At 41.0% G+C, this 26,714-nt stretch overlaps 1 protein-coding gene across 1 annotated transcript in view; it reads left to right on the forward strand.

Moving 5' to 3' along the window:
- LOC140235525 (3'-5' exoribonuclease HELZ2-like) overlaps positions 1–26,714 on the forward strand; it is a 74,376-nt gene that overhangs the window by 38,546 nt on the left and 9,116 nt on the right. The window contains exons 18-31 of the mRNA XM_072315548.1: positions 35–377; positions 2,781–2,890; positions 4,189–4,422; positions 6,713–6,894; positions 7,524–7,780; positions 9,202–9,591; positions 14,463–14,538; positions 15,476–19,523; positions 20,889–20,992; positions 22,095–22,244; positions 24,157–24,291; positions 25,356–25,663; positions 26,125–26,321; positions 26,574–26,676. Coding sequence (XP_072171649.1) covers positions 35–377; positions 2,781–2,890; positions 4,189–4,422; positions 6,713–6,894; positions 7,524–7,780; positions 9,202–9,591; positions 14,463–14,538; positions 15,476–19,523; positions 20,889–20,992; positions 22,095–22,244; positions 24,157–24,291; positions 25,356–25,663; positions 26,125–26,321; positions 26,574–26,676 — 6,637 coding nt within the window. The remainder of the gene's footprint in view (positions 1–34; positions 378–2,780; positions 2,891–4,188; positions 4,423–6,712; positions 6,895–7,523; positions 7,781–9,201; positions 9,592–14,462; positions 14,539–15,475; positions 19,524–20,888; positions 20,993–22,094; positions 22,245–24,156; positions 24,292–25,355; positions 25,664–26,124; positions 26,322–26,573; positions 26,677–26,714) is intronic.

A 26,714-nucleotide genomic window follows, 5' to 3' on the forward strand; every position in this document is an offset into this window, starting at 1 on the left:
TCTTACCTGTCATTGGAAATTGTTCTTGGTACAGATACAAAGCGGTGACAGATATGGAGATTATGCAAACAGTACAGCTTTCCAGGAACACCCTCTTCGCCCAGGGAGGGGAACTCTATGGAACTATTAAAGTCAGCCAGCCTCTGTTCAATGACTCACAGCCCTCACGAATCTTCCAGAGCTATGTTGAAGCCGTCCTTCTGAAGTGCAACAGTCAGGGTGCGTCCAGAGAGGAAGAACTGACCACAGTTTATGAGGCCCCTATCCTATCAAAGGAAGGCTCATCCAACTCAGTCACTGTCAGTCTTAGCCCACGCCTTGTACAGGACTGGAGACTAAAGGCGTTGCTGAAGGGGAAGCCACCAGCGAAAGTGCAGGTATGTGCCTACAATATGCGCAAGGAATGGCGTGAAAAATTTGAGATGCCCAGAGTGGTGTCTGACTATTCGTAAGAATGAGCTGTTGCAGCTTAAAAGTGACAGAGCCAACATGGTAAACAAATAACCACAAGTGATCAGACTGACATGGCATTTACTCAGTGGAATGGATATTTCATTTTTATGAAAACAGAAATGAAAACATCTCAGTGGTTTACTTAGAGCTAGTGTGCACTTGATTAATTTGATATATATGATTCTAAACAACATGCCATCCCGAGACATGGTTAGATGGAACATTTCAAGAGGACTCCAAGCTGCTTGATATTAATTGTAGTATTTTTTATCATTCTCAAAACAAATTATTGCTCACATTTGCTGTAGGATTTGATGATCTGCTGCAGTCATTCTTTGTCCATTATCTGTTGTTGATCATCCATAAACATTTTTGTCCCCGCCGAACGAGTTCGAGCAGGGGACTATGAAACGGGCTCCGTACGTGTGTGTGTCCGTCCGTCCGTGTGTCCGTCCGTCCGTGTGTCCGTCCGTGTGTCCGTCCGTGTGTCCGTGTGTGCATCCGTGTGTGATCAAAATCTTCAATTTGCTACTTCTCTGTCATTTATGAGCCAATTTTGATTCTGTTTGCTTTATATGATAGCACTTCATGGGTCCTTTGTTAAATACAGTATACGGACTGTCCTGACAAAATAAGATTAGTATGCATGTACCGGTAGGCCTATTTGGTGGTTAAGGGATCAAAGTGTATTTGAATGAATATGATTTTGTGAATCAATGTATTATATCCTTAAAACAAATGAAGTTTGTCCAGTGTTTATTGGTTACCGTAATGGTGTATATAGGCAGTTATACAGCATTTGTGCTTTTTATGTGTTGACTTGTCGGTTATTGGGCTAGGATAGAGCCATAATTTTAGGAGAATGCTAGAAATGCTTTGTGTGTATTGTAAAAACTGTTCTATTTGGCAGGTGAATTCTAGCATTAGCACCTTGCAAAATAAGTTGGATTGAGATGAATTAATGTATTTGTGGTAAAATGACATTAAATTGGGGGGAACTTGAAGTAATTCACACTTTGTGAGGAATATAGTGTTAGATTTTGCTGTTAGTTAGAATTTTTATTATGTGTGAGCCAGTGCAGGAAGCTGGGGATTGCAGTTGAAGTGCAGGTATTGTTGTTAGTGTTAATTGAGCTGCACTTTGTTTGGGTTTTATTTTGGTGGTCAATTGAGTTGGGACTATGGAAGGATTACCTGTGGTAGATAACAGGGAAGGGTGTATAGTTCTTGTGCCTTCTCTGTATCCACAGCTAAGGAACTTACTGGGTAATAGCACTATAAAATGTTTTGTTAGGGAATTAAGTTGGCCACCTCAGATGAGTTTTTAATTGAATCTGTGTTTAACTTGGGAAATTGTGTTCCTTTGTCCTTAGTTGTTGAGGTTGGCTTTTTGAGTATGGGAGCTGGAGGGGTTGGATTTTAGATCTCGCCGAGGACAGACCTGTACAGTATGTAGGGGAGAGAACGGTCTGAAAATGATGATGAGCTGCTGCTCATCATCAGTCAGTCCGAGTGTATCGTCTTCAAAGTTTAAAATGTCTTGTGATCTGGTGAATATGTAACTGTGGTTACGTAAATAAAGCTGCTTAGGCCAGCTTGGAACTATACATCAAAAGTTGAAATCTCCCTATGTTTGAGTATATGTGTGGCAATGTTGGTGATGACAGTCATAATGGGACTGTGAGAAGAAAAAGCCCACAGGAGTGCAATTGGGTAATGCCCTCCCCGCGCGTATCGCTACAAAACAAAACAAAAAAACCCTTCAGGATGAGATTTAGCCCTTCTTGAAAGGCTTCACCCTTCCAAGTCGCAGTGTACAAACTTAGAATTTGATAACTTTTACATGTGTCCATTGTTCAAGCCCACAAGCAAGGAGCCAAAGTGATGCACCAAAGATCCACAACAATGGTAAATTGCAAGACAAAAGAAAGAAATCTATTCCAGGTCAAGTAGTCACTGTAGTGATTTTGTGTGCAGAGACTTGTACAGGAAAAATATATGAGATGCTTGTGGCGGTTCAGGGATGGCCCCACTTTATCTTTCTGAGGAAATATCATTCTGTTCATCCTACTTTCCTCACTGTGCAGTCTGACCATATTTAGAAAGAATCTTTAGGGTAAGGGGTAGGGAATTCAGGGACGTTTGATGGTACAGTTCATGGTCAAAAGGGGACTGTGGGGCAGAGCTACTGAGGGTCATAACATTAAAGATGTGATCACCCTCTCTGTTACCAGTATCACAGATACACAGCATTGTGCCTAGATACCCGTGTAGTAGGAATGGCTGCCCAGTCATCTGTCTCTATTCCTTCTGATATCTGCTTACAGGTCACTATACAGTTCTCAGTCAACAGACACTGGTTCTTGACCTGTCATTATGCAGTGGATAACTTGAGATGTGTGGACACAGTCCTACCACCTCCAAACCAACCTGCAAGGTAACCATAAGTCCTGCATTACTCCCAAAATCCTTCGTGCAACATTTTTAGTAGTTGTGCTGTCAAGACCATTTAGCTAGATTATCTTAGCTGGTGATTGTACCTTTAGATTCATTCACTTTTCATCACTGTGGGATACATCCTGGCATTTCTTAGCCATTGTATTCTGTTTAATAGTGAACACATTGAGCCAGATCTGTGTTCAAGAAAGTAGCAAACACAGATTTACAATGTGTTTCTGTTTGAAATCATACTTCGTCTCGAGAATGGGAGAAAAAAAATGTGAGACAGCTTTGTGTTTGACACAGTCACAGAGTTGCTCTACCAAATCCTGTCATTTTGACCATGTTTATGCATGTCTACATTTTTACAATGGTGTAGTACGGGAAAAGAGGATAGAAACATATGTGGTTTGTTGTTCACGTGTGAAATTATGCACTATTGAGGCAGTAACAGTTATGCCAGTATTTCGTGAGTTGAAAAAAATATTTGGTTTTGGTTTTGGCAAGGATGGAAGGAAAGGGGAAATGTTTGAGAGGCATTTGCTCACTGACAGTACTGATGACATGTGGCATTATTATATAAATGATGACTGGCGGGGGAGGGAACATACCGAATGTTCCAACCGAAAGGTTTGAATTGCTATTGAGGGACTTCTAGCCTCCCGAAATAGCATTTCAAACTCTGAGGGTGGAACGTTTGGTACATGTTCCCGACAACAAAAGTCATCATCTGTTATATTATATGGGTTATTCAAATCACACTTTCGTACGCATTACAATAACAGGTCATCCGCTTCGATTGTGTGAAAAATATGATCGTTCAATAGTTTGGTATTGTTTGTCATTTGTTACATGAAAATGTTTCCCCTCGGGAGAACATACCAAAATGTTCTGCCCATGGGCGAACATAGCCAGTGTGCCTCCATCATGTGACTGTGTTTAGCCAATTACCAACTGATATTTGACTAACCCATTTAATATCAATTCATGTTTCTGATTGTTTGCAGTTATGATTCTTATCACAGAAAATGACTTCCCAAAACTACTAGCTGCACAAATATTCATTTAGAAATCCTCATCATGAGCAATGATTACAGAAACAAGTGTGGAGGTGGGTCAGACTGAAAGTTGCTCTTATCTAATTGATGAGGAAAAAGCACAGCGTACTGAAGGTGTTTTCCGCATCACTACTGGAAATCAACTGATCATTGCTCATATTGATTGATAGTGTATTTTATCATGTTTTTGTTTATTTGTTGTTTTTTGTGGGGATACCTTTCCCACTTCATTGAGCAGGTTTGTGGAGCTCGAAGAGGAGATGTGCGAAGAGATGTTGAACGAGAGGCAGAAGAAGGCTGTCCGCTTCATTTGCACAGCGGGAACCGCACAGACCCCAGGGCTCCACCACGGTCCGACCATGATCTTAGGACCATTTGGGACAGGGAAGACCCACACCTTGGCCCTGGCAGTTCAGAGAACTGTGGACCAGTGCCCCCATGCCAGGATCTTGATCTGCACTCGCTCAAACAGGTGAGTCCTTTAATTTCAATAGGTGTATTGTTGGTTGTTGGAGAACTGAAGGCAAACCAACTATCTCCCCTCATCCCCCCCCCCCCAAAAAAAAAAGAGGGGGGGGGGAGATGTAATTTTGCACATCAAGATTTCCCCACATGAGCAAGTACAACAGTAGCACTCTACTGTCACAATGAAATTTCACATTTTGGTTTTGTACAGGGGATATTGTTGTCCCCGCCGAACGAGTTCGAGCAGGGGACTATGAAACGGGCTCCGTACGTGTGTGTGTCCGTCCGTCTGTCTATCTGTCTGTCTGTGCGTCCGTGCGTGATTAAAATGTTCAATTTGCTGCAATGTACTTCTCTGTCTTTTATGAGCCAATTTTGATTCTGTTTGCTTTATATGATAGCACTACATGGGAGCTTTGAAGCTTCTACACAGAATTTCAGTTGTGACCTTTGACCTTAACCTTTGACCTATATGGTACATTTTGCTTCAAAATGCTACTCCTTCGCCATTTCTAACCCGATTTTGATTCCGTTTGCTTTATGTGATGGCACTAGGTGAGGGCTTCAAAACTTCTACACAGAATTTTGACCTTTGACTTCTTTGACATTTGACCTTGATTTTTGACCTATATTGTACATTGGCTACAAAATGCTACTCCTTCGCCATTTTTGACCCGATTTTGATTCCGTTTGCTTTATGTGATGGCACTAGGTGAGGGCTTCAAAACTTCTACACAGAATTTTGACCTTTGACCTTGATTTTTGACCTATATTGTACATTTTGCCACAAAATGCTACTCCTTCGCCATTTCTAACCCGATTTCGATTCTAATTGCTTTATGTGATGGCACTCAGTGAGGGCTTCAAAACTACTACACAGAATTTTGACCTTTGTCTTCTTTGACCTTTGACCTTGATTTTTTACCTGTATTGTACATTTTGCTACAAAATGCTACTCCTTCGCCATTTCTAACCCAATTTCACTTCCATTTGCTTTATGTGATGGCACTTGGTGAGGGCCTCAAAACTTCTACACAGAATTTTGACCTTTGACTTCTTTGACCTTTGACCTTGATTTTTGACCTATATTGTACATTGGCTACAAAATGCTACTCCTTCACCATTTCTAACCCGATTTCGATTCCGTTTTCTTTATGTGATGGCACTAGGTGAGGGCTTCAAAACTTCTACACAGAATTTTGACCTTTGACTTCTTTGACCTTTGACCTTGATTTTTGACCTATATTGTACATTATAGCTACAAAATGCTACTCCTTCGCCATTTCTAACCCGATTTCAATTCCGTTTGCTTTATGTGATGGCACTAGGTGAGGGCTTCAGAACTTCTGCACAGAATTTTGACCTTTGACTTCTTTGACCTTTGACCTTGATTTTTTACCTACATTGTACATTTTGCTACTAAATGCTACTTCCGGCGGGGACATATATTACGCACTGCGTAATTTCTACTTTTCCTTGTTCATGTTTGTAGCTTCATTGAGATAAAATCAATTTGGGTTGTAATTAGTTAGAAAGGGGATCAGATCTGACATCCTGTAATTCCCAAAAGAATGTAAAAGTGACTTTGGAGAGGACAGGTACTTGTTGAAATATTTTTGTTTATTCCTAGAGGATTTGAATCTTGTATCAATTTTCATTTTCTGTTTTTCACTCATTACAGTTTTATTTTGTTGTGATATTCCCAAAATTGTTGATTAATGATACAGAGTTTTTGATCCATGTAGAGTGCACTGAATAGTGTTCTTTTTATGGTTAATTATGCAATATGAGATTAAAACTTGAAAGTACAGAGTAGTTTCATTGGCATTTATCACTCTTTATGTATTTGACTCACAGGAAGCTATTTTTGAAGTTTTAGATATCAGTTTTACATTTGTCAAGCAGTCACACTATTAAAACTACAAGAAACTGTAAGCAAAATGACACCATTGCACCATGAGTTCCTAAAAATGTATATAGGAAAAATAGTTGAATGTTGCTAAGTTTGTTGAGACAAGAGTGACACATTTGTTTATGGCAAAACTATGAATGGATAAACTTACAAGTTACATGATCTTTCATTCTGTAATTCTGTAATTGTTGTATTTCAGTAGAGATATGATGTTCCAATCACTTTGATTACTGCATTAACATTTGACGTGCCATACATATTAAATGCATATCGGCAGAGCTGTTTTATAGCCTCATGAAAGAAGTTTGATTCTTCAAATTCATGAAATTCTTCTGTGTGGTTGTTAGATACATGTTTAACAATGTCATTATTTGCGTGCTCACAGTGCTGCTGACTGGTACATCTCGACCTACCTGGACAGCTTCTGTCAAAAGCGAGGGGATGCTGTACAGATGTTGCGAATCTATGCAGCTGAACGCAGAATTGCCTCTGTACCAGAAGTGGTCAGGAAATACTGCCCTGTGGATGCTGAAGGCTTTCATGTCCCGAAAGAGGAAGAGCTTCTCGGTAGGTTAGGGTGTAGTTATTGATTGATAGATGCACTGTAAATAAGCATGGGTTCATTTTAATAGTGCTTGAAATGATGATGCTCTGTGTTCACATACCCTTCAGTAAATGACTCCACACAAATAGGAAATGGTAAGAAAGGGCCTTTAAAATGAGGCAGTCTTGCAAAATTGTTGTGTTGTTTTTGCAATGCCTACTGTTTGCCTGGGTATTATGGGGAAAGGAATAGAATTGTATTGAAACAGGTATGGAAATATTTTATATTGATATGAATACCTTACAGTCATTGTGCTTATTTCTGTAAAATGTCTGCAATTCAGCCTGCGGGCTGCAATGGATATAAATCAATAAAATGCCCTTTCAATTCAGTTCAATTCAAATACATATTTTGACCTCAAAGAAGAGGAAGCCTTCATCACTGCAAATGCTCAGGTGTTATCTTTTGAACGGTGATCACCTGTCAAGAGGAGTCGTTGCCTTGTAACGTTGCAAAGTTTGGCTACATAGCAAATCTGAGTTCATGATGTACAGCTTGTACGTGATGTTAACATTGAGCCATAGAAAGCATTGTGATCTTTGAAAATTTCTTGTGCAAAGTGCATACATTTTCTACATGTTTATGTCCATAGAATGGATGCATGGCAGCAAAGATGATGCGCAGACAGGACCACCAAACACCAAAAGAAAACCACCAAACATTGTCCTGGCCACACTCACCATGGCAATGCACCTGGCCAAGACACCTACCCTCCTTGGTTACTTCACCCACATTGTGATTGATGAAGCGGGTCAAGTCTTGGAACCTGAAGCAATCATCCCACTTAGCCTGGCAACAGAGACAACGTGTGTGGTCCTCGCTGGTGATCCCAAGCAAACAAATCCAATGGTGAGTACCACAGAACAGCATGACTATTCTCTTTCATTCATAAGTCAAATTTATGCATATTTTTATGCCTTGATCTGCTCCAAAGAGTGCTGGAAGCATTATGTTTTTCAGGTTGCGGGGGGGGGGGGGGGGGGGGGGGCTATTGTACTATTGCCAGCAGCCATTGAAGCCAATTGCTTGTGAGGAGCCTTGCTAGCCATCTGCTTGGTGGAGGCTATGCATGTTTGGTGATGAATTAAAAGTTTATTTAATGCGGAGTTTGGCCGAGAATGAAGCTTCCAGACTGTTATCATAAGCCTTTGAGATGACTACTTTCCCCCTTTCTTCACAGCTACCTTTGCCTTGGCCTTATCTAGGAATTAGGAATGTTTACAATGGTAATTTGGTTTTGTAGAAAGAGTAGAAATGATTGGGCAATACAGCTAGTGCTGAAAGGTCAAAGTCATTATGCTTTGCCATAATCTGCCATTTCCTGTCATTACTACAGCAGTTTGAGTGTCCAGTCATTACAAAAGGTAAGTTGATGGACAGTATAGGGATGAATCTACACTGATTTGCATGAACAAGACAGTAGTGATAGGTGAATGGTTAAGGTCAAAGGTCAATGTACCTGGTTTTAAAATGTCATTCTTGACGAATATGTCAACTTATGATATTATCTGGCAAGAAGGGGAAAGATTAAGTCAACGATTAATTGCTAGGAATAACAAGGGTGAGAGGTCAAGGTAAGTCCTCAGTCAGTGATCATCTATGATTGAGATAAATCAGAAATGTTACACTGACCACACAAACAATAATTTGTCGCCTGGCTGGTAGAAGTGCCCTCACACAAAATTTCATTCCAAAATCAAATTTTGATAAGTCTTGAAAGCTCTGTAATGTTAAAGATACAATCAAAATTTGGTTCTTGTGTGTGTGATTTTTCAGTACACAAACCTTACGGCCTTCTGCCCGGCAGAAGAGTGCATGAGTAAGGTTGAGTACATACATTGTAAACCTTGTACAAGCAAGTCCAACTTGTCAGCGTGCATGAGATCATAATGGACAGTGACAAGTCAGACTTCTATTGCAATGTTGCAGCAATGTGACCCTAGGTGCCATGCAGGGTTCCTGAAGTTCCAGCAAAATATGTCCATGCTTATCAAGACTGTTTGTAGTTCCACTGGATGTTCAAAACTCTTTGAATTGCAGTTATTTGTGTTGGTACATAAGATTATGTAGGTGCCAAGTTAAAGTTTATTTACGAGCCTTTTTGTTTATGAATATTTGGAGTGAGATGTTTCTGAAGTGAAGTTTATGTTTGGTTCCAGTGGTCTGGACGTAGAAAGAAGGGGACTCATAAGTCTTGCTTGTTAGTCTGTCTGTTTATTCAGTAATTTCACTTTTCACAATGATTCTCGTCAATTCTATTTGAATGTAAGGTGCACTCATTCCATGCACTGGATGCCAAGTTTGACATGTCTCTGCTGCAACGCCTCTACAAGTTTGACAAGCAGAACAAATGCCAGGCAAGTTGCCTCCTCCACGACAACTATCGCAGCTGCCAGGCCATCTTGGACTTCCTGAAGGTCCACTATGGTATGACGCTGAAGTCTCGGTGTCAGGAGGGGGAAGAACACCCCAACCTCTACCCACTCAACTTTGTGGCAGTGAAGGGAGTTGACACACTGGTCGAGTCATCCTACATAAACCTGGAGGAAGCGCGAGAGATCGTGGAGAAAGTGGCATCACTCATGCAGTTCTGGCCAGAAGACCAGTGGGGAAAGCCAAAGCAGAGTGAAATAGTGGTCTTGTCCCCGTACTTCCCTCAGGTGAGTTCTACTGGATTTCAGACATCTGGACATCGTGCATTACCTCTCCTGTTAGTGTCAGTAGGTAAACATGAAGTAGAATTAAGATTAAATGTTAAGTTAAGCCAAATTTCTGTGTATTGTACATACACATAGTGACCTGTAATTTGCCTCCCACTCAAGTACATTGGCCATTCACTTTTTGCCAGAAGTATACTTAACGAAAGGAGTTTAAACTCCCCCTTCCCTCAAAGAAAAAAACAGGAGGGGGAGGGCAGTGATGTATGCAAAAAGTGAGTTAGCAGAGATGAAAGAAAACAAGCATCACACTGCATACATTATGGCATTAACATTTATGCCACTGGAAGTTATTGAAATTTGAGTTTCACATGTTTGCATAAAAGAGTGATAGAAATAGTAAATTGGCAGTCAACTGTTCAATAATCTGATGTCAGAAATCATTGTTTTTTTGTCTCTCTCTCTCTTTTAATACGTAGGGAGGTTATTTTTTTTTTCAGTGTTAGTTTGATTGTTTGTTTGTCTGTGTGCAAAATAAGTTTTGAATGGATTTGAATAGAAGTTGAAAATGACACATGGAACAGATTATTAAATTTTGGTAGTAATTCAGAAATTTGTATGAATTTTTGAGTGATTTTTAATCCTTTGGCAAATAGGAACTTAGGAGTTTAAGCTGTGCTTATTTGAGGTTTGCTAATGCGCACTAAATGCACATGCTCTGCTTGAGGCACTGCACAGCATGCAGGAAGCTGATGAGGTACAGTACTCTCCGCGTAATTGGGTACTGGTGGTATCGCTTAAACGGGTACTTCGTTTAATTGGGTAGTAATGTCAGAATCACTTCCAATGAACATTATGATTACCTGATAATCGGGTCGCCTCTCCGCATAAATGGTAGACATTTTTCTTCTAATCTAATTTTTACCAACATTTTATCGCAGACATATCACTTTAAGAAATCATGAATGTCAAATTTTCCATGGCTAATCACATTCTCTGCTTAATTTGCAAAGAAGACCAATCATCTGGGGAGTGATTAAACATGAAAACATCTGTACATGTACCGACTTGCCACATGTAAACGAACATTACACATGTAGCTGGCACTAAAACAATTGCATAGACAGAAAGGAGTTGAACACACTCGCACTCCTCCCTTGCTCCGCAACAAAATTCACCATATGAGAAGTTTGCAATGAAAATCAAGCCAAGCACCATCTCCATAATTTACTTTTCCCCAGTCACTTCTCGAATAGTAACCTGACGTTCTACGTGACTAATGCACACAAAGAGACATGGTCATTTCAGAAAACACATGGGTATTACCCCGGAGTCTATAGTCAAACTACAAAGTTTTCTTAATACATATTTGTCCATGAAAAAGATTGTAAATTATTGCCCGTGACTGAGCAAGTGTAAAGTACGTATAGTGTGCCGTGCAAGCACGCATGTTAAGCATACTGTGTAGGTGTTTGGTACAGTGTACAATGCATGTACATGCACATTGTGTGTCAAATGTGAAAGAGACGTGTTCTTCTGTTAATCGGGTACTCCGCTTAGTCGGGTAAGAAACGCTCTGCCCGAGCCTACCCGATTATGCGGAGAGTACTGTACTAGATAATCACAAGGCTTCTTTATCACTAGTAGCATTCACTGCAACCATAGAAATGTCATGATTTGGATTGCGATCATTATCCCTGCTGCTTTTTATGTGTGAATGCGGCTATAGGGAAAATGGGCAATTTGCAGCCTCTTTTTGTCGAGCCCACAGGAGGTGCGGGGAGACTAAGGGATCGCCTGCGGCGTCTGTCCGTCCGTCGTCCATCTGTTGTCCGTCCGTCCGTCCGGCTGCCGTCCGTCGCCTGTCCGTAACGCTACAAAAACTTCAATAACTCTTTACTCTGGGCTTCAATTGCTATCAAACTTCGAGGGAAGAGTGGTCATACAAAGTTTCACATTTTACCATATTTGAAGGTCACCTCAAGGTCAAAGCTCAAAGGCAGGGGTCAATGAATTTTAGGGCCCAATGTTAAGTTTTTATGGCGCGTTTCTATTATGGGTCATAACTTTTGATCCATAGGTTTGTTTGTTACTAAACTTGGATGGTAGATGTCCCTTGGGGAGTGGATGGTCACCACAAGGTCAAAGGTCACAGGCAGGGGTCAACGAACTTTTAGAGCCCAATGTTAAGTTTTTATGGCGCGTTTCTATTATGGGTCATAACTTTTGATCCATAACTCCATTTGTGACCAAACTTGGATGGTAGATGTCCCTTGGGGAGTGGATGATCACCACAAGGTCAAAGGTCCTAGGCAGGGGTCAACAAACTTTTAGAGCCCAATGTTAAGTTTTTATGGCGCGTTTCTATTATGGGTCATAACTTTTGATCCATAGGTCCGTTTGTTACCAAACTTGGATGGTAGATGACCCATGGGGAGTGGATGATCACCACAAGGTCAAAGGTCACAGGCAGGGGTCAACGAACTTTTAGAGCCTAATGTTAAGTTTTTACGACGCATTTTTATTATGGGTCATAACTTTTGATCCATAACTCCATTTGTGACTAAACGTGGATGGTAGATGTCCCTTGGGGAGTGGATGGTCACCACATGCAAGGTCAATGGTCACAAGCATTGGTCAACGAACTTTTAGAGCCCAATGTAAAGTTTTTATGGCGCGTTTCTATTATGGGTCTCAACTTTTGATCCATAGGTCCGTTTGTTACCAAACTTGGATGGTAGATGTCTCTTTGGGAGTGGATAGTAACAACAAGGTCAAAGGTCACAGGCAGGGGTCAACAAACTTTAAGGGCTCAATGTTTAAGTTTTTTTGGCACGTTTCTTTTTTGCCGTAAATTTTTACTCTTTTATGTCTCTTTTTATCTGTTATATCTCTTTTTATGCCTCCGCCACAAAGTGGTGCCGGAGGCATTATGTTTTCTGGTTGTCCGTCCGTCCGTCCATCCGTCCTTCCGTCTGTCCGTAATGAATTTTGTGGACAGGGTAACTATCAAAACCTTTTGAGGTATCCTAATGAAACTTGGCATGTATGTGTATTAGGGGGTGAAGTTGTGCCTATCAACTTTTGGGTGCACATGCTCAAGGTCAAAGGTCAAAAGGTCAAGGTCAAATACATAAAATTTCACTATTTCCACTATATCTATGCAATGCCTGAAGATATTTTCTTGAAACTTAGTGTATACATGTATTACCCAATTAAGATTCTCTGGTGAAAGTTTGGGTCATGAGGTCAAAGGTCAAAGGTCAAAAGGTCAAGTAAAAGTATTAAAACTTCACCTTTTTTCTCTGTACCTTGGAAATTGTTCAAGTTATCTTCATGGAACATAGTATATATACATGTACTGACTGGCAGTGATTATCTAGAAAATTTGAGGTTCATGGGGTCGAAGGTCAGGGGTCAAAGGTCAAGGGAAACACTTCAAAATTTTACTATTTCTGTCATGTTTATGCAATGCTGGCAGGATTATTTTTTTTTTACACTTGGTGTATGCATGCATAACCTAATAGAGATTCTTTGGAAAAGTTTTTTTTTTCTTTAAATTTATTTTTGCCTCAAAGGTCAAAAGGTCAAAGATCAAGTGAAAGTGCTGAAATAAGCTTTTCCGTCATATCTCGGAAGTGGCTCAAGTTATCTTGAAACGTACTACATATTTATGCATGTTCTGCCTGACAGTGATTGTTTTATGAATTCTAGGGTCAAAGGCCAGATGAAAATGGTAACAATTTACTATTCAATGCAGAAATTGCACTTTTTCTCCGTACTTTGAAAATAACTCAATGCATAAACATATGAATGGGTCAAAGTCAAGTTAAAGTCCTTAACTCCCAAATACATGCTCTCCTATTCATCCAATTAAACCTACTGTAGGTCAAGGAAGGTGAACATTTAACACATTTGTGACAAACTTGTCGTTTTAATATTTTGCCAATTTTGTGAAAATGTAATCACACATTGTCCACATGTACTATCTTGACCTATTAGGAGAATCATGCATTATGGCGGAGGCATACCAGTCGCCATAGCGACATTTCTAGTTTTATGTTATATCCCATTCGCGTACAATTTCTTGTACACGAATGGGTGAGACACATTATGGCACTTGGCTTGTTATGGGTAGAAATAAGCTGCTTGGTGGAGGTCTGCACTCTCAGAGGGCTTTTCTAGTTTTTTTAGCTTACCTGAGATGAATGCCTGAAGTGGGCTATTGCAATGAGACATCTATTATGCCTTATTAAACATTTTTCCAATTTTACCTTGTTGAAACCAGATGGCTGGATTTTTACCAAACTTGGAAGGAAATATCAATTGAGAGGGGGGGGGGGGGGAGAAGAGGGAAATATAGTGCCCCCTAGAATCCACTGGAGTGAGACCCAAATACCTTTAATTATAGCTAATTTTCTTTATATCATTCGAACAAGCAGGTATCATCAGTGGGGGAGAGGATTGCTGTTTGTGCAAATGATGGTTCCCCCATGAAAGGGGCCCCAAATACCCGAGAGCAGAAGGATGCTGCCCAAGAGGCCTGTAGAAATCTCTAAATCTCAAGATTTTTTAATAAGTTTGCTTCACTTAGAGTGCCATGAGGGTAAAACAAGGGAGAGCTGCTAGTTTATTATGTTAATATGCAGGTCCATAGGAGACTTTTTAAAAAGGCGATGAAAATATCGCATCATCTAATTTGACCATGTCATTGTAACCCCTATCAATATTCATGAAAATGTGCGAGACTTTGAAATTCTAAAGCTCGCTTTTTGTGTCTGATTCCAGTAAAACTTCTCTGAGCTTTTAGTTGTGTTAATAGAGGTATTTTAGAGTATTGTGAAAGTTGTTTTGTAACTCCTTTTTACCACTAGGTGCAATTGATAAGATCTGAGATGAAAAAGCGTGGTCTACATGCAGTGACAGTGGAGACAGTGCAGAATGTGCAAGGTATGGTAATGTCATTGGTAGCTCATCTCAAGTCAAAAGAGACTACACTCTAAGAGGAGATTCATGCCCCAAATCAACCGAAAATAACCAAACATGGAGACCCTTTTGAATGTCAATAAATTTTGGCAGTGGTATTCAGTGATTACTTCAACAAATAATGTTCTTAGTATCAAATATAAATGTATCTCAAATGCTTTTCATTAAATTTGTTGCTAATGTGTTTGCTAATTCTCTATCGGTTTGTCAAGTATTGTATGATTATGTACAGTATCTATCCTTGAAGATGGTTGCAGTATATTTGGAGACAATGGATACAATTCCTACATGAAAAGATAGTAGTGAGAGGTTATAAATCACCATCAAAGGTAACATCACTGTATCTGTGAATGCCATTTCCCAGCTATAATTTTAGCACTGAATGACCAGTCATTATGTTATATGCATGTGTACTGGTAAAGATAGGAATTATAAGAATTATTTAACAATTGGGATGAAATGACAGATGTGAAATGTCAGTGACCTAAGATCGGTAAACTTTGGTGACAAATGTCATCCCAGCCATAACTTTGGCCAATTATTTCCAGTAATTATTGTTGGAATGATGAAATGAATGATTTGGGTGAAATGATGGGGTAAAGGTCAAGAGTGAAGGTCAAAAGTTTCTGACCTTGGCTCAAAATGTATTTTTCCCGCCCAAAAAAAGTCGGCTAGGATTGTGCGATGGGAAAGTGACATGGTAAGATGCATAGAAGTAAATAAAAAAAAAATCATATTAAGGAGAGAATATTGATGATGTATGCAGGTGGTTCTGAGTGGAAGAGGGAGTGTAACTTAGATCTGTTGTTTCTGTGTAAGCAGTTTCATGGCCTATGATATGGTGTGGATGCAACTGATCTATTTCTTGGAAATTGTTTATTCCCTCTCTTTTCCCCCATAGGAAAACAGTATCGTGCGGTGTTTATCAGTACGGTTCGCACAAGATCCACTCTGAACAATATTGACATCACTGCCATACGCCAGGGTGGTAGGGGACCTGTGAGAAACAGATACTGGTATGGTTTTCTCTCTGACCGAGGACTCTTGAACACAGCTTTCACACGTGCCAAGTCCCTGATTGTTGTAATTGGAGATCCAGTGGCACTGTGTTCAGTCGGAGAGTGCCAAAAAACATGGACGAGGTACATCAAGACATGTGAGGACAAGGAAGGCCTTTTGCCAAATGACCTCACCTTTGCAGAAATCACAAGGCAGATTGATGCAGCTAAACACTTACTGAATCCAAAGGCACGTCCCTTTAATCCTCGGTCCAAGACTTACAAATCTAGTCAGCATGGTGTTTCACAGAACAAAGGAGCTGCTGCAATATCTGTGACTCGTGCTGTTGCAATTCCTGGTTGTCGCCAAGGAAGTAAGGACACTGGCACACTGCGTGATAAACCGGATGAGGACGCTGAAGAGCTGAGGGGACAGGAATGGCTTCAAGATCTGAGAGAGCAGATGCTAGAAGATGAGAGAGCTGAGCAAAGGAGAAGCAGACCATATGAACTGGAATCCATAGATGATCTTGATGATACTGGCCTCCAAGAGCGTGAGAGAATGCCAGACGTGCCACAGACATCACTGCAGGAACCATGCCCTGCACATGCACAAGAAACCCCAGTGGCAGCTGGTGACCGAGGCAGGGAGTATCATTTGAACAATCTACGTATGGTTGAGAGGCATGGACATGTTGCTCTTCTGCGAAGAAATCAAAGCAGACAAGCTCCCAGGACAAGGTGTGAAGATGCTTACGCATCTGACGATGAGAATGACACTATTCAACATGATGATTTACATGAGGGATCTGTAGAGCAACTTTTAGAATTGACAGTCAAAAACCCTGAGAAATACAAAGTCTGTACCTTCATCCATGAGGTAACTGGGCGTATGATTGCCATTCCACATGACAGACAATCTGGGGATGTCATTTCTATCACCAGTAGGAGGCGACGGGGCCAGGCTTTAAACACAGACAAAGTAGTAGTGGAGGTCATGGAGGATATTGAGGATGAGGAATATGACGATGAAGCCAACGTTGAAGAAGACAAGATGATCTATGGAAAAGTGACAGGTATTGTTGAACGCAACGGGGACCTTAAAGGTCGGAAATTGGTGTGCTACTTGGATCCTCACAATGTCAATATCATGGTGCCAGTTGATCGCTCATGTCCAAAACTGTTCGTAGTTGGGAAACCAAATCCTAGAAATGGACAGTGCAGTGAGGCAAAAGTAACAGTCTACATGGCTGTAACAGAAGATGCAAGAGAAGAAAAGGACTTTACATTTTCACATGAAGTGAGAGTTGCTTACTATGAAAGAGCTCAGAAACTCTTTGTTGTTCAGTACTTGCATTGGGCCAAACGTACCCCGTATCCCTTTGGAATTGTCACTGAGGAGTTGTTACCTGGAGATACACAGCGTAGAGGCCTGCACATCTTGAAACTTGTACATGGAATTAGAGAGGAATATACACAAGTTCACAGAAAATATCCAGAAGACTGGACCATTCCAAAAGAAGAGCTTATGTCTAGACAAGATCTGCGTGCCCAAAAAGTCTTCACCATCGATCCTCCTGACTCTATAGATTTGGATGATGCTATCAGTATAATCCAGCTTCCTGGAAATAGATACCAAGTTGACATACACATTGCTGACGTGACGTACTTCATCACCAAGGATAGTGCCCTTGATAAGGAAGCATACGAGCGTGGCACAACCTTCTACCATCCTTTTCCCGTGAACTGTTTCCACATGCTGCCCACAGAGCTGAGCACAAGGCTCTGCAGCTTGCTCCCAGGTAAAGATAGGTTGGCATTTACAGTCCGACTTGTTCTGGACCAGGATGGGCAAATAGTTGCAGTTCCACTGTTCTTTAGATCTGTGATTAAATCAATCCAGAGACTGACCTATGAAGAGACCGAGACAATCATTCAGGGAAGCAGTCATCAAGGTTGTGAAGTGGAAGCACAGATAAAATGCCTACATAGGCTCGCTCAATGTTGTCGAAGCCACCGTCTTGAGGATGGCTGGAGAATATACCAATGTTACGATGATGGAGGTGGAGCAGTGTGCCATCCTCATGCCTGCAGCTTGGTTGAGGAATTCATGCTGTTGGCAAATGAAAGTGTTGCGAAGAAAATTCTTGAAAACTTTCCTGAGTGTACTCCTCTCAGAAGACAGCTAGCACCATCTCAGGGGCAGGTAGAGGCATGGAAGGGCCGTTTTCATAAAGCAATAGCCAACAGTGTCCTTCTCTCAATGCATGCTGATCGCAGTGAAGTTGACACTGATATTGAATGTCAGGATAATCCAATGGCTGTTGCTGTCGAAGTGTGGAGAGAAGTGCATCGACTTATGCAAGAGACTGAAGGCCCAATGGACATGGAGACCATTATAAATCTGGTACTGCAAGACAGCAACCATCCACACCATGCACTTGCATTGTCTTATTACCACCGCATCATGGAGTCTGCTGAGTACATTGACACAACCAGTCAACAAGGGACTGATAAGAGATCACACTACTCCCTGAAGCGAAAAGCATACTGCCATTTTACATCACCAATTCGACGTTACATGGATATAGTGGTGCACAGAATGCTTGCTGCTGCAATAGAAGGTAGCCAAAGCCCATACTCGCCAAGAGAAATGGCAGACATCACACACCACTGCAATAGTCAGAATGCCAGATCCAAGCGATTCAACAAGGAGACTTTGTCACTTAAGCTGGCTCTGAAGCTCAAAGAAGCTCCTCTGCAGACAAGTTCCTTCATAGAGGGCTTTAATGAGATGTCAATGATGATGTACTTGCCATATCGCAGCTATGTACTGAGCGGACATAGGGCTGTTGCTTTCAGCCATCTGAAACCTGCAGAGAAGCCAGAAGTAGAGTCTGAGGGTGTGAAACTGAAGTGGAAGACAAGGATGTATGATACCACTAGGAGAAGGATTGCAGTATCTCCAGCAAAGATAGAGTATTCTTCTCCTGTCTTCAGTATCCCTGCAGAAATTTGGCAAGCTATCATCCAGGCTATCAAGGAAGGAAATAATGACGGTATTGTTACTGCTATTCAGACTGCAGATGCCAATGGACGACATGATGCCAATCCCTTTAGCAGCAGTACCCAAGAAGATAGATCAGACACACAGGTCCTTGAGATGGTATCTTTTGAGAGGACGTATAAGGCAGGTGATGTTTGTAAGCTCCAGATGAACTCCAAGGTGCTCAAAGGTTTGCTGGTACCTCAGATTCAGCTCTTCCACATAAGCCCAAAGGTTGGTTTCTGTACTGAGCATCGTTCTTCACCTGTTACCTGCTTTGCCAGAATAGCTCGGGAGATTCCAGGCAGGGAGAAGTCCATCACAAGCTATCGAAACAAGTGGCAAGAGATGCTGTCTATGGTGACTGCCAACAGCTCCATTGGCAATGATGACACAGTCATCCTTCAGAATGTACCAATCAAATGGAAAGAAAACCAGGGCAAAATATCTGGCTATTTTGAGTTATCTGAGGACTTCCTTGAGAAGCATAGCATCCGCATTTTCGTCAAACACGGTGTGTTGAATAATGAATATCACTACCTGTGTGTCTGCATTGACCGCAAAGTCAGGATGAAATCCCAGCTTGCAATCAGTCGGTACGACAAGAACAAGGGTAGCATTGGCCCCTTCAACAGAGATGCATGGAGCAAACAAACAATTGTTGCCCACTGCTGCTTGGAGAAGACAGATCCTGCGCGAGTGAATGAGATTTGCAGAATTAAGGAGGTTAAGTTGAGGCGTAACAGGGAACAACATAACATTGCCGAGGAAGAAGATGTTCCATTGAGGCTTCCTGTAGAATTTGTCATCCACCAGTCATCAGCACCTTTTCCTGAGGATCTCCTTGATGACAAAAGACACTTGGCCAGCTCTGTGGAAATGATTCTGAAACCTGAGCCAGACAGGTGAGAAGCTACCCTGAGCTCTGTCCATGTAATACTGTCTGTGCATTTTTCTGGTATTCTCTGCATATTTGAATGGCATTATTGTAGGCTTTTGCATTTGTGGATTGTGATGCAATGGTAGAAAAATCTTATGGTGCACACCTGCAATATCATGTCATTGTTGTGTATCAATTGTGTTCCAAAAATCATACACATGACGACAGTATTTAACTCAACCACTTAGGGACTAAGAGATTAAAGTTGCATTCTTTCATTCATCCCCATCCATCTGCCATCTTTTGATCATAGATGCACGCAAAGAACCTTCATGTAATGTTTGCTTTCTGACATCATATTGTATGGTTAAAGGTCATAAAAGTCATGGATTAAATTTTGGTTGAAAGACTCCTCTGTGACAAGAATGTTCACAACCTTTACTCCCAGACAGAGTCAGAATTTGAGGTCAAGAGTGCACTTTTGCAAACTTCATGGTATGGTGCCTTAGAGTTATATGCTCAGGCAATGCTTAACAGTCACGGACATGTTAAAAGTTACCTTCAAGACTGTTTTATTTGTCTTGGTCATAACTCTCCGCTGCAGCAACCAGTTACAACCTAAGTGAGAGCTGACAAATTGATCAACACAAGGGAAAAACTGTTGTGTGGATCACAATGATAATAATGATAATAAGGTCTTATTCATCCAGGGTAGCCTCTTCAGTGTTGCCAATGCTCTACCAGAGTTCCTGCCATTATTATTACCCTAATGTTGCCAGATACCCATACACCTGGGTGAGAGGGACATGATAGGTAAAAACATCTTTTCCTAGGACGTAAGCATATTGGGTGGGAACCAAACTCTGGTCCTCTGATGTAGAGGTGGGAGTTGTATCCACTATGATCAATACAACAAACAGGCTGGCACACTTTGAATAAAGTTGTATGTCCTTTTAGACATTGCATATTCCTTTGATCTTTCATCAACTACAAAGTCTCAATTCTATATAGCCACTGTACTAAAGATATAACAAGCAAATAGGAAGCATCAGTGTTGAATAATGTACATGTACAAGTCCATGGTGTTATTTACTGTTTGAGAACAATGAGCCATCTAGATCCAGAACAAACTGAGAAAGGAATTGTGCCATGGTGGACCACTTCGCAATGTGGTCTACATTATGCCAGAGCAAACCACACTATGCCACAAAATGGGAATGAAATGAATGCATCTGTGCCAGTGTCGCATGGAGTTCATAAACTATTTACTTTGGTTTAATGGTGTGGCTCTGGCAAGGTATCCTTGGGCACAGTTCACTTTATTATTTTCTATTTTATTACTGTGAGAACCATTCACATATTTTCTATTTTTTCTTTGCTCTTTCCATAGACGTCTGGAACAAGCGATAGTTGCCCTGTCCAAAGCACCACAATTAGTCAAAGACATCGCATTACAGAGACCTCATAAGCCTGCCATACATGGCATCGACAGAAGTGAGTTTTGAGTATTCCTTTTATATGTTGAAAATTCAGTTTGCCTTATCTTAAAAGTATTACAGCATGAATGATCGTGCTACTTTTGAAAGTTCAGAACTTTTCAGAGTGGTAATGGTGGTGAGAGATAGAGATATAGTATCAAAGTCATGTGTGTCATGAAATAAGACTAGTCAGCAAGCTCAGCAGTTTACAATTGATTTTAGAATTATAAAGAAAATAGTTTGCAAGTCTTTCGTCATGATAACCATTATGCTACTATGTACATATACACCATGTTCCCAGGGAATACGGCAGGCCAGTTTGCCTGAAAAGTAGTTCGCCATTGATAGATGAGATGTTCTCTTATTTTTTTTTCTCTCTGTATTCTAGTCTTGTTCATTCCAGTTCTCACTCTGGTGAACATGTGGATGTAGCTATCAAATGTTGTTCTTACAGCGTCTGGTCTGGCTATACTACACAGTATTTTCCATCGCGTCCCAGTACGGACCACCCAAGTTTTATTTAAGCCCTGTGACGTGCTGTCACATTTTGTTAAGTTCACCCCATTTTGGTGCGGCCTATGAAGCTTCTCTTTAGCAGTGGGACTGTGCAGTGGCAAATCTGTTGACAGTTTGAAAATTTGACACAGCATCCCCGGCAATTATGGCCTGTCACGTTTACCCATCCCGTCCCCCTGCATTGTCTCACATCCATCCCGGTTTGTTCACTGTGGTTTGAAACGTGACTGCCTTGACCTCCGGGAACTTGGTGTAAACGCAGCACTAGCCTGTGCATTGGGTTATAAGCACATATACCTGGTTGTATGGCTAGACCCTTGGATAGCAAGGATTGGATGCCTATGTATACATGAGATCTTGGCTGTATTTAGGTGGGTGAACATTAGGGAGTGTGCATGCACAAGTCACACGTGCATGGATCTGATTTTCAGTAACTGATTACGCATTGCAACTGTTTGGGGAAAAAGACATACTGACTTTACAGATTTTTTATTATAATTATTATTATTTTAAGGCAGTGCATTGCACTTCATCAATTCTGATCAGTAAGATAACAGTTTGACATGCTTATCTTGATGCTCTGATCTGTTTTAATCTTAAAGCCACCACAACAGCAAGGCTTCTAGACCTGGCCAAAGGCATACAGAACCTTCGGGTACCAGATACAAGCCTGAAGCCATTGAATCAATCTCAGCAGGAGGCAGTGAAAGAAGCCTTGCGAAGCACCTTCTCTGTCATTCAAGGACCACCAGGTAAGTGGCATAAAGGACTTCTGCAAGTCTGATTGTTCATTGACACTGGAGTGTGCCACAAAACTTTTGCTTAACTCAGCATTTGCCTGGAAAAAAAATGTGACCCGTGACAACGGTTTCAGGCAAAAGTCGGGCATTTTGAAAATTCATTTTTTCACTGAATCACATTGCCCATTTCCTAAGCTTTGCATTGATATAAAACACTTGTATTCTTCGGCACCATAAGTGGGCATAGAAAGCGAAATAAAATGCACTTTTTAAGTTGTTAGCCAGACAAAATTGCGAGAAAACGGGCTTTGAAGATTCACCTCTTACTCAAAGACAATATCCGAGCGGCGATGCGAGGTGAGAATCACCCATCCGTACGATGGTGCCAATCGATGTGAAGCTCCGCCTCTAGCAACCACATCGCCTTCTGATTGGCTCACTGAGAGAGTCAAATTTCCTGGGCACCCTTCCTCGGAGCTCAGCGTATGGAGCCGAAAAACAATGCGGTTCGCTCGGGTTCGTTTTACCAGTACGTCTTTCAAGATGGCAGATACGATAATTGCACGTATGGTGTACATGTGTATGGTGCACGCATTACGCAATGGCATCCACACGCTATGATCTGGTGCATGTAACAGGAGCGGGTGGCGAATCCACACATTTACAAATCGCGTTTTCATTGTTGTTGATTTGACTTTATCATTGGCGACCCTTTTGAAGGCAGAAAAATGCCAGAGCTGGCAAGGGTCACGCTTCCTTTTTGATTTGTTTTTACAAGCCGTGCATATGTTGCCTTGATCGGTGGTGTTGATTATATTAAAACAAACAAACAAACACGTACGACTCGTTAGTTTGGTGCGATCTTGATGTGTAGTATTTCAATATAACAGGTTACATGTGACCTCTCCTTTCCTCTCATCATCCTTCCCTTGAGTCAGTCTGCTGTCATAATTTTTACTACATGTACAAGTAGACTTTTTTTTTTCTTTTTACACGATTATGTCGTGCTACATGATTTTTTGTTTCACTTCCGTTGTCGAACATTGCGGTAGAATAGTTTGGGTAGAAAGCCAAACGAAGAGCACGCACTACAGAACGAGCGTATAAACCACTATAGCAAGAACAATGGAGCATGTACATTGTAATCATGCACGCATGGACAAAGCATTCCCAAAACGCTGCAACTGGTGTCTCCGAAAGCCGAATTATGTAAATGTGTGCGACGCACCAGCCAATCGCATGTGAGACCCTGCGCCGTAGCAACGCTGGGGATATTGGCGCGGCGTTCGAAAGAAGCTCGAAACTGACGAGTGCGATTCAACATGGGGTGCTTAAAATTCCATTTTCGATAGGAAAGACGTAGTTTTATGCTATGAAATTTAGTGTAGATGTAGAAAACATATCAAAGATTCGATTTCTGCAAAAAACCCAAATCGACAAAAATTATGGTAAAAATCTTTGTGCCCCGCCTAGGAGGGACTTTGCTCTTGCGACTTTTGCCTGAAACCGTTGTCGCGGGTCACAAATGCCTTTGTAGCAGTGATAATTATGTATAAATCCTCATAGGAAGATGTTAGATTTGCTCCATGACTGTAGATATTGTATGTTTCACATGTGGCATCTCTGATACGAGCTTTCTTAAAGTGAAGTGGCCAACATATCATACGGCATCATTTTTTTTTTTTTTTGTTTACTTCCAACTGACTGTCATATTACACCAGAACATTAAAACTGTTTTTAATTGTACATAAACTGTCCCTCTACCCCTGTTCTCAGTGATCTGATAGTTTTCCATCACTTGTCTTCAACTGGACATATCTTGCTCATAGGTTGCCCTCAGATTTTAAACCACAAGTCATCCACCCTTTAATTAAAGCACTCATTGTAAATCCTGTCACCGTAAAGTAATGCTGTGTCTTCACAGGGACTGGCAAAACAGTGACTGGGGCCTACCTTGCATACTTCTTCTCCTGCATTAACTCACAGCTGCAGACAGGTGACAAACGACCTCAAGTGCTCTACTGTGGACCCTCAAACAAGTCTGTGGATGTTGTGGCTAGTACGTCCATATTTGTTTTCATCTGTATTTCTGAGTCTGTCAATCTCACTTTATGCAGTTGTTCAGCGATTCGAAGCTGATATATCACTCTGATATGATTTACTCATCATTAGATGTATTGAATGTTTCCAAAGTTCCTGTGTGTGTGGTTTGATATAACATCAAGCAAATGACATTCATTACAATATTTCTGGTACTTTGAATGAAAAAAAAGAAGAAAGACCTTAAAGACCAAATAATTTTTATCCCCCCCCCCCCCATTTGCAGACAGTCACACTTGCGTTGTGGGGTGGGTTGCAAAATGCTTATACCGGTACCTATCTAATATGTGACTAGCTGTTTGACATTACCACTGCAGAATCTGTCCATAGAGGGTATAATGTTTTCAATCTATTACTAAAATGCAAGTGAATGCAAATATGTGATCACCCATCTCAAAACCCACAAAAAGTAAACCAAAACGAATTTCCACTAAATTCTAAGTTCTAAATTGATATTAAATTTGATAATTTGAACACATTCAAAAGGTGATTAGAATAATAGAGGGTTAAGAGATGCAATTTGATAGAAAAGGGAGAAAAGAGGATTTTGTAAAATGAGACTAGAATCACTTGAGCTTACTGTGCAGAGATAGTGTGTCTGTGAAAATCTCAGAGAAAGCGGCGCCTAACGAAAGACAATATTGTTCAGAAAAACTGGTATTATCTTGCTTTTGGTTTTGTTTCAAGCCATCAAATTTTGACAAGAAATAGAGGAGAGATGACTCTCCCAGGTAAGACAAACTATAAAACTCTTAGTCCGTCAAGCCAAATGACATATTGTTTTGAGCTGGGCGGTCACATACAGTGTATGTGTAAAACAAGCATAACCCTCATGATCCAACTTTTACAAAGTCAGCCTGACTTTATTAATATTTGCTAAAATGCTTAGAATTCTATAATTTATTCTTACTCACTTCAAAGATATCTTGGACAGGCTATGTTATGTCTAGTCTACAAATATAATACTTGTAGATTCACCCTGCATCATGACTGACATTGTCCATGTGATAACAATCATAACAGGATACTTGAAGACATTCCAGACTGTCTCAATCGTTCGTGTCTACGGTGAGATCATCGAGCGCAAGGCATTCCCAATTCCTGGGGCACCTGGCTATGTTGCAAAGAGGTCCAAGAATGAGGCCGACATGCCCCCAGATCTGGCAGACATTGCTCTACACTACAAAATTCGAGAGGAAGGAAAGCCCTACGCTGCACAGATCCTCTCATTTGAGCGAAAACTCGCCGACTTGCTGAAGAGCGTCAAAGACACGTCCCAGGTTTACAAAGACACCGTCAAGGGTTACAAAGCCACTCTGTCTGCAGCAATGGTAACACCACAATTCATGTCTCTCTGGTCCATTCTCTTTAGCCCCTAAAGTCATGTGTGTTGGATGATGTTGAACTTAGTATTAATAGAAGCTAATAGGTTAAAAACAATCAAGTGTAGGTATGAAGAAGATATGAGACTGTTACTTCAGGCTGATACATGTACATACATCAAACCAAACTATTGAAGATTAATAAAAATAGTTATGGGCCTGGCATTTGCATGCAAGAAACAACGGGTTCATTGCTATTTGTAACCAAGTGGTAGCTCCTATATTATCAAGATTTGATTAGTGTAGCTCTCCTAACTATAAAGACAGATCTTTGGTATGGGTGTAAGGTTGTTGTTTTTTTAATCTGAACATGAAATATTGCTGACGGGCTGGACAAAGACCTTCTTTTAGACAGGATTTACAAGGTAAGTACCGCCATTCAAGTGTGGAACCTTTTTTTTAATCCCCAGAGGGAAGAGCTTCAGCAGCATGACATTGTGCTATGTACGTGTAATGTGTCTGGGGGGTTCCGCATTCGAACCTTCACCTTGGCCATGCAGGTCATCGTCGATGAAGCAGGGATGTGCAGTGAGCCCGAAACGATGATCCCACTTGTCTTCAACAAGCCGAAACAGGTGGTGCTGATCGGTGATCACAAGCAGCTGAGGTATGAGCCTTGAGGGGCACTTGACTCAAAACCATTCCCAGGCCCAGTCCTTGACACAATTACTTTCCAGTCAGCAAGATTCTTTTCATTTGTCTCTGCGTAGCAACAAATTTGATTACAAGTAATTCACAGAAGTGCATCTGTAATTGTTTCAGTTATTAGTCAAATTTACAAAGGAAATCAATTGTTCCTGAATGGCATTCCTAATTGTATTCCTAATTGGCTGTATGTGACTTTGATGTGTGAATCCAGGTCCATCATCACAGAGCCCAATGCAAAGGCTCTTGGAATGGATGTCTCTCTCTTGGAGAAATACAAGGACAAGGCTAAGATGTTGACCATCCAGTACAGAATGGTATGGCTTTTTTTTTTTTTTTTAATCACATCAGGGTC

Source organism: Diadema setosum, chromosome 11 (assembly GCF_964275005.1).
Source record: "Diadema setosum chromosome 11, eeDiaSeto1, whole genome shotgun sequence".
In the NCBI taxonomy this organism is placed as follows: Eukaryota; Metazoa; Echinodermata; class Echinoidea; order Diadematoida; family Diadematidae; genus Diadema; species Diadema setosum.